This window comes from Chaetodon trifascialis, chromosome 5 (assembly GCF_039877785.1).
Source record: "Chaetodon trifascialis isolate fChaTrf1 chromosome 5, fChaTrf1.hap1, whole genome shotgun sequence".
NCBI classification, from domain to species: domain Eukaryota; kingdom Metazoa; phylum Chordata; class Actinopteri; order Chaetodontiformes; family Chaetodontidae; genus Chaetodon; species Chaetodon trifascialis.
The window spans coordinates 27,010,598-27,019,336 of record NC_092060.1 but is presented as its reverse complement, the minus strand read 5'-3'; the positions used below and the strand labels follow the sequence as shown (position 1 = coordinate 27,019,336).

The window sequence follows — 8,739 nt, the reverse complement described above, 5'->3', positions numbered from 1 at the left end:
ACACATTGTCAAGTGTTATATCAACTTGCAGAATAAGCGCCAAAAATGTAATTTTTTTCCCAAAGGGATGAAAACAAAGACAGGATCTTTAGTGAGACCAAACTCACTCATCTTTTATATAACAATAACGTAATTGCCATACCCAAGAGCCCTTGGGAGTTTAAAGGCAGAGTTCAAACATATGATGCAAACATTCTGGGGCGTATATTCTACACTGTTATTTCCATCATAGACATCAGCATAAAGTACTATTTTAAACAGTTAAACAATGTAAATAGAGCATGCTGTCCATCAACAGAGGGAAGTAGAACTATTACCCTAATTAAGTTATTTGGTTAAAAAAAAAAAAGGCACATTATACACATTCACAGTATTGCATTTTTCTCACAAAAACAAAATTACTCTTAAAACATGAGCGGAGATTGACTTTAACAGGAAGTTACAGCAAAGATGGTGAAATTCCACAAGTGCTTCTTGCAAACAAAACTTAGTTTTTTACCATGTTAGAATATAAATGCCTCCAGAATGTAGCTTTTTTCTGCATTGTTTTTATTTAATTGCTGAAGTTATCACTAACTGAAAGCTTGACCAGCCAGGACCCAAAGCCCTGCTGCAACAGGTACGCCCTCAGCACTTTCTTGGCTTCCTGGTACGGCTTCGCCATGCTCTTCAGTGACAAAACAACAATAGAAGCAGTATGAATAACGACGACCCTTACAGAGAACTACTGAGTTCTATTGGTACAAAATTTAATTTTTGGACCTTAATTACAGCATGACCATCTGGCTAATCAGGCTTACATTTTTTCGGACGCACTTGCACATTATTTTCTGTTAATGGTGCCGAGTTCCAAGTTTCTAGCTAATTCCAGCTCATGGAAAGTGGAGCCATTGGTCTTAATAATAATAACAAACCAACACAAACACATCAGGTTTCTGCCCCTCCGGGCTTTAACCCTAAAAAGCACAGCATTCAAATGCCGATTTAGGATAAGAATACAAACATTATGAATGAAGCTTGAAAGCATCAACCTATTCAGTACAGCCCAACCAAAATCATTTTTCAAACTGGAAACTGGGAATTACACTATTTGTAAATCTATTGATTAATTTCAAAATGCAAGGTCTGCTTTTGCTTAACAAATAAAGTGAATGCCAGTGGATCAGTGTTGCAACATATCTCAATTCTAATGCACGTATTATATGGTGCATGTCAATGCTGTCGTGTTATTTTGGTAAACATTACATAGGTGTAGGGAGGACCTGTTGAGATTACCTTTGCCTCTCTGTAGGAGCTTGTGGCCAGCAGGTCCTGCCTCTGGGCCTCTTGGGCCACCAACTTGAAGCGGTGCAGCATTGCTGCTTTGCAAAGACGGCTTGCCAGAGCAGAGCCACTCTTGAAAGGAGACCTACAATACAAAACAGCAGGAAGTCTAAGTAAATAAATCCCAGCTTTGATGAGGGAACATGCTAAAGACTTCTCGCAGTTCATGGCTGGTAACCTGCCCATGAGGCTGCCTTGTTTCAACCATGAAAAGATTGTCATCCATTTATTGTTTATGATTTAGTTAAGTGTGTGTATAGAGGGAAATGAGGCTAGGAACCAAATGCAGACTACAAAGGTGGAACTGGTGCCTACTGCCCTACTGCCAGCTTCCTATACAGTCATCCTTACTTCTCTACAGTCTTGCCCTCCAGGCCATCCACAACCTCCAGGGAGCTGTCTCCTTCACTCCAGTTAATACCGTAGGTCAACTGGCCACTGTCCTTGCTGTTGGTAGCCACAGAAGGCACCAGGCTGATGTGAGGCCTAATCATGCAGTAGAACATGGGCAGCTGGGAGGTGACCCCCTCCGCACGCTGGCAAACAGAGATCTCTACACCACGGATATCACTGCAGCCAGAGTCACCTGTAGGATTTAAGATTTTAAAAGTTAGTATCTCTCAGGAAATACCTATGTACAGGCAGGTCTGGGCGATTCATTGATTTTTTATTTTTTTCTTCAACTATGATCTTGGCTTCTGATAATTATGAAAACAAGTTTAGAAAGATACAACAGTTATTGTGCCATATTCCTTTTCAAAATGATGCTCTCGTTTGTCTTGTGTAAATCCAGCACGCCACTTTCCTTTACAGAAGTGTGCTTTCATCCCTGCAACCAACCACCACAATTAAGTGGCAGGTCTTCATTGAACTGGGAAACACAATGGAACTGCAACCCTTCTGCAAAGCCGATTAAGAGAACAAATCAGGGAGTCTTATCATTCTGCTACACTGTCTGACCTAACACCAACCCTGGAGTGATTCTTCAGTCATTTGCATTGATATATTTAAGGCAATGCTCTTAAAACAAACTGTTGTATAGCCAGCATGGTCAGGTTTTAGCAAAAGGTAGCGGAGACTTTGAAGAAAGCATACGCCTTTAAATTCCCTAGTATTAAAAAACATGATAATCTCAGCCTCAGGAGCAAGATTTGACTGGTTGACTTGCCTATGAAGATGCTTTGGACGTAGATGGGCTCGATGAAGTGGCTGAGCAAGGCTCCCTGGTATCCTAGCACCTGCCACTGAGTGAGCTTGTCTGTGGAGGACATGCTGACCACCTTGGAGGCAGCGTGATCAAAGGCTGACGAGAAAACTGAGAACACCTTTAAAAGAAAAATCAATTTGTTGTTATGCAGTGATGGTTCCAGGACAATTGTAATGCCATTTATATTGGGCTCCATGACACATTTTAGAACTACAAAACAACTTTTGCTGTATTTAACATACAAGCAGTATTAAAATTCACCTTGCCCTCTACTGACAGGTGTAGGCTGATCTCGTTGTTAACTTGCCATGCCGAAATGGAGAGCGGATTGAGGCGCCTGAGAATAGAGCACAGAGTTGAAGAAAGGCTTTTGAAAGCACTGCACTTGAAAAAAAAAATTATTCATCCTAATTTACCCAGGATTGTAATTTTTCTGGCTCTTAGAAAGACCTAACTGTTTATCATAACCTCTCCCTTACTCACAACCACTGCATCCCCTTTTGTCAGTGTTTCGTGAGAAAATAGATGCGAGTCCCTCAACAGGGTGAAGCCGATAATCAAACACTCACAGCCTGGAAGGGAGCTGAGCGGCACCCTTAGGCAGCTGGTTCACGTAGAGGTGGAGGGTGGTGTCACTCTTCAGGCTGAGGAGGCTGCTGCTGCTGCTGCTGCTGCTGCTGCTGCTGCTGCTGCTGCTGCTGCTGCTGCTGCTCTGCTGGAAGATTGACCTCTCCTTCAGATTGGCCGTTTTGCTGAAGAACATCAACAGGTGCCGGTACAGAAACCTGACAGCACAGCATGAGAATGGCTCGTTACACCACACCTGAAATACGTACACAAGTGCGGTACCTGCATCTAGAGGTGAAAACCTGCACTGATAGATAGTGTATTTTGCTGTTTAACAGTAATCACCAGTACCATCAGCATTGTGGGACTGCTTAACAAAACAACAGGAAATGCAACCACATTGTGAATCACTCTGAGACATTTGTAGGCTTCTGTGGTCGACATATGTGTCTATGTAAACTTATTCCACTGGCAAAAGGCACACATCAACAGAGTCATCTGTGTGACTACACGATACAAATCTCTCTGTGTTTGAAGGCACTTCATGAAATAGTGTTGTCCATTACTTGCAGGATGATTTGTAGAAAGTGAAAAGGTTTCCATATGTATTATTATTCTTTTTGGTGTTACAAACTGATTCTGAAACCTCTGTGCTTCAAATAATTGTTAAGTATCATAATAACTGACTGTTAAATGCATTAACACGCGTCACAGGATAATCACTAAGGGTCATGTTTGCAACTGACCTCATCAGTGACCTCCTTGCAGTTACCACAGCATGTGAATCATGCACAATCCGTCCACTGGACGAGGCACTCTTTCTGGTATTTAAATCCCCAGTGCCGAAAGCAACCACCTCACATCCACCAGCTAGAGGTAGAGAAGAGTTTGGACAGAGGTAAATGCAGCTTACTCAGCTAGTGGCCATCCAACTGTTGAACAGATTGTAACACATGCAGTTTAGGAGCAAGCATTTCTGTTTTTGTTGAGGAATGACATCTCCTTTTCTGAACAGACCTGATGGAACAACAAATACAGCTGTGTTCCTTTTTTATACAACATGTAGTATCATATACAGATACATAATGCAGTGAACAAAGTACCATGAATTACTACCTTGCTATGTTTGTAAAGTTCATTTTCTGCAGGGACAGCGTCAGAAAGGTGCTGTTTTTCAGAGTATTGTTTGAGGCTATGTAGAACACTGTGGTGTTCCTGTTTTTGATTGGATTACAATTTTAGGCTTTATTATTTTGTCATGCCAACAATTGTAATGATTTATTCATCTGAAATGAGTTCAGCGAATGCACCAGTACTTTTTCTATCTTGTTATAAGCAATCAATCCAATATGAGCCTGTGAACTATGGCCTGGAGAAACACTTCAATCTATGACACAGCTTATAAAAATTATCAAAACAATTAACTGAAGTTAACAATGTGTTTCTGTATCATAAATCTTGGTCATCTCATAATGAAAATAGCTAAAAAGGCAGAATGGTCTTCACACTATACACACCAAAGTCAAATTGCTCTTGTACATACTACGACTCAACCACAAATCAGACAGAGCAAAGTAATTTCAGATGAAACAACCTGGCGTAAGGCTGTTTAGTGACCAACCTTGTGACCATGATTCCCCTAAATGTTTTCCTTGTGAGAGCTCACTTACAGGTCTGCATGACGAACGCTGCTGTGGTGCCTGCGCAGGCAGAGAACTCTGGGTGGTTGTTCATCAGTTCAATGACCTTATCCCTGACAGCATGTACAATCTGGATGCTGATGGAATTCTTTGATTCTGAACACCAAAAAAATGAAGAAAAACATACAAACTGGCTTTCTCATTTCAGTTACATGAAGATATGTATATTCTACAGTAGCACGTGTTTGTGCAGTATACCCTGCACTTCCCCTTCCCTGAGACAGTCAAGAAGAAATTCTGAATTACCGTGAATGGCTCGACAAGGAGAGATGTTAGAGATGTAGGACTGCTCTTTTACCGGCAGGGGTGGAGGGACACCTGAAGAAAGCACATGCATGGAAATGAAAAAAGGGCAAACTTGTAAGACACTAAGCTCCACTGTAAGTTTAACAGGTCTTAACAGTCATCACTGTCCACTCTCAATAATCATCCTCTACATGTCTAACTGCTTAAATTGACTGTATCATGTTTACTATGAATTATTCTAAGGTTGTAAGGTTACATAAATGAGTTAAAATAGTGTCTATCCAGTATTTCCTTCAAGTGGTGATTTTTGTGCCTTTCTGAACATTTCGAACACCTCCAGTAATTTATTTCTCCACTTTTTTTCATCTGATTTTTATCAACAATTTCTAAATGTAGCAAGAAACCATCATCATGGATTACATTAATATGTGTTCCTGATTTCCTATTCATCAAAAACGATAACCATCGAGAATAGCATTAAATCTTCAATGCGGCAGGCTTGAGTCTCATTTTGGCTCACCACATTATAATAGCATGCACTGTAACATCACAATGATCAAAGAGTGCTGCAGAAATATATTAAGATGTTGATCAGCATTAGACCCTAACCTGATGCTTCTGATGCTGCAGGGAGGGAGTCCAGACTTTCCAAGGTGGGCAGCAGGTCCTCCAAAGCAAGCACCGCTGCACTGAGGCGAGCCTCCTTCTTGGTTTTCCCCATGCCAGTCTTGTACTCGACCCCGTCAACCACCACACAAAAGGCAAAATAAAGCCCTGATGCGTTACCTGAGAAAACAAGAGTTGAGAAATTGTTTGGAGATGAATCCTCAGCTCTGGTTGTTGATGTGTCTTTAGTAACTTTTTTAAATAAGCTACTATGAGGAGTAAGCAGCCAGATTTTTGGAGTCATTTCAGGAGCTGAGAGCCGGCAAGTTTTCATCCTAAGCAATCTTTAGAAAAGCTGGCTTCACTGGCTGGAGCCTTCAAGCAGTGAACAGAGTCAAAAGAAGTGGAATCAGCAGATGTAGGATTTGCTTGGTATGAAAACACAGACTTTTGAATTCTGGGATAGTAAATGTGGCCACTGGACCAACAAAATATCTTCCTGAGCCAAATACGGGGTACTGATACATTTTGCTCTGTTTTACTGTATATAATGTAAGAATAGCTAACCATTTTCTATACAAGAAAAAAATCACAATTTTAAAACTCTTGACTAAATTTAAACATCTGGTCAGTGTTTAAAATCTCTGATACTGTTGATACAGTAATTGAAATAACTCTGGAAAAACTGGAGCTGAAATTAGTCTGTCATAAATCAGTTAATCATAAAAAACAATTGCTAAGTTCATCAATAATGAAAATAATTATTTGTTGCAGTCCTGAAACAAGTAAGTCTGCATTTCTGTGATAATTAATTATTCTAACAATGACAGAAGTCATCGAGAATAAAAAAAATACAATTTTGAAAACAGGCAGCACAGAAGTCTTTTGTATAGTAAACTATAACTAACCGACAATAACAGCAGTGTTGGTCTTTGATGTTAATGTGAATGCACAGATGCTGAGGAGCTTTACCTGTGGTCACGGTCTCCTTTATTTCCAGGTGGAACATCAAAGTCTGGGCAAGCTGACTGAGCAAAGCCAGAGCATTCATCTCACCTTTCTTGTATCTGTCAATCAGCCTTTCAGGTGACACTTTTGGCTTGACAGCATGACCTTAGTTGGTGGAAGCGTAGAAAGGGCAAGTTAAAGATTTAAACATACATAGATATCTGCATTTGACTGCAACAGAAACCAGACCTCAAAGGGGCTGAATATAGCCTGGAAGATATCATCTGGATTAGCTTTTGGATGAATTATCACAGGTGATTTGAATATACCTTTCATTTGTCTGCCGGAGACATGTGTGCGAGGACCACGGGAAGCAGACAGAGGTTCAGATGATTCAGTCAGTCCTGGTGTTGGAGGGAAATTCTTATTGAGGATTTGTGGAAAAGACGCTCTTCCGGAACCTCGACATAATCGATCAGCGCGAAACATCCTGAAATCTTACAGGGTGACTGAAAAGAGAACATGAAACCACGCTTCAAAAAAATTGAATGACACTGACAAACGGTCTAAAGACTCTCTTAAAAGGGTTCAAGGGCGTCCATTGATTAAGCTAGCGTGACCAGCTGTAACTAGTTAGGGTTAGCAAGCAGTTACTTAATCCAATCCATATTCTAAAATATGTTAACAACACAAATGCTGTTCGGTGGGCGGAGGATTTGCTGAAACGCCTCGTATAACACTTTCTACAGGTCAGTAAAAAATGGATACTGATAGTTAGCTAACGTTAGCTAGCTCTGTTAACTAGTTAGCTGTTCCTCTAACTGTCGAACAGCTAACTAGCTAACATAACTAGTGTTATTCCAGGTTATACTTCCTAAAACACTTCCATCCCACGGTTTTAAACCGAGTTCAAGACAAATAATACCGCTACTTAAAAGCAGACGTTACACACCATTAACGTTACTTTTACTTAAAAGCATGTCACAAGTCACGCTAACCTAAAGCTATGAAAGCAAAATTTATCGGCCTACCATCCCCGAAATTTCTGCTAAATTCACCGTCCCAATTCAGTGTATGCTCACGAACAACAAACAAACTTCACCTTCCAAAACTGTATTGATTTATAATCAGCTTCGGGGTCACAACGGTCACACACGAGCCTCAGGGAACATGGGGTGTGTCTAACGCGCGTGCGCTGGTGTGTAGTTTGATGACGGCACGCGACGAGCAACCGTCCGTCCCTGTCGACAAGAAGGTGTTGATGGCTAAATATAGGCTGTTGTAGGTTTAGATCTTCCATGCAAATGAAGAAAAACTCACCCTAAAAACACTTTTAACTGAGGAAAAATGTGAAAGAAGCCGCTGAAAAAAACAGAGGAGGGACGCATAAGCAACTGAGCGCTTGCTTAGAGCCCCCTTGGCCACCAGGGGGCCCCCAAGAGCGCTTCAAATGTCCCACAAGAGAGATTGAATTATTAGGTTTTTTTTTTGTTTGTTTGTTTGTTTTTTTTAGGGGGGGGGGGGGGGGGGGGGGCTCTGACCCAGTACAGACGGCCCTCAGGCTCTGTGCAAGTTCAAATAAAAAGGGGCCTTTGGTGCATCATTGACCCTTTTCATCTATGCATAAGTGAAACAAAAACTAGTGCAAAGGTTATGATGGAGTGTCATCATTTATTCCTGAAATGTTTGCACCTTTGACCCATGTCAAGTCACGATTTGGCCCTTGAAGCTGTCAGCAGGCAAAAATATGTTTGCATTAGCGTTTGGTTCCACTGAGACTGCAGTGAAAATATTAAGTGCAAGGTATTTGAAAGGGGCTTCCTCTTTTACCTGCCACCCCCTGCTGACGTGTTGACAATTGTGGTATATCGGCACGCAGGGGCAGCTTCCTCTCACTCTCAGGCATGCATATGCTGACAGAGATCACACTCCTACTCTCGCTGTCTGCATCTTCACTAAGACAAAACAAACTCAATGCCTTCAGCAGAGTTATTTTTGTTATTCTGTGAGCGACTGGTTTTGTGCTTTAGGAATTTCCCTACCTCCAGATCACTGAAAATAGTTGTGTGCTCACCTCACAGTGATATTTTTGGCAGGTTTTTACACTCTCCTGCTTTTGTTATCAATAGAAAAGGCGTTGTC

General features: G+C 41.2%; 1 protein-coding gene across 1 annotated transcript; it reads right to left on the bottom strand.

Annotated features, from left to right (window-relative positions):
• Positions 1-553: 553 nt before the first annotated feature.
• adad1 (adenosine deaminase domain containing 1 (testis-specific)) lies at positions 554-8,503 on the bottom strand. The gene is made up of 12 exons (XM_070962222.1): positions 8,428-8,503; positions 6,622-6,762; positions 5,653-5,829; positions 5,044-5,115; positions 4,768-4,893; positions 3,844-3,967; positions 3,100-3,315; positions 2,792-2,867; positions 2,492-2,648; positions 1,675-1,909; positions 1,276-1,408; positions 554-667 (listed from the first exon to the last, which is right to left on the bottom strand). Exons 1-12 carry the CDS (start codon positions 8,501-8,503, stop codon positions 554-556), a joined length of 1,647 nt encoding a protein of 548 aa, XP_070818323.1.
• Positions 8,504-8,739: the final 236 nt, after the last annotated feature.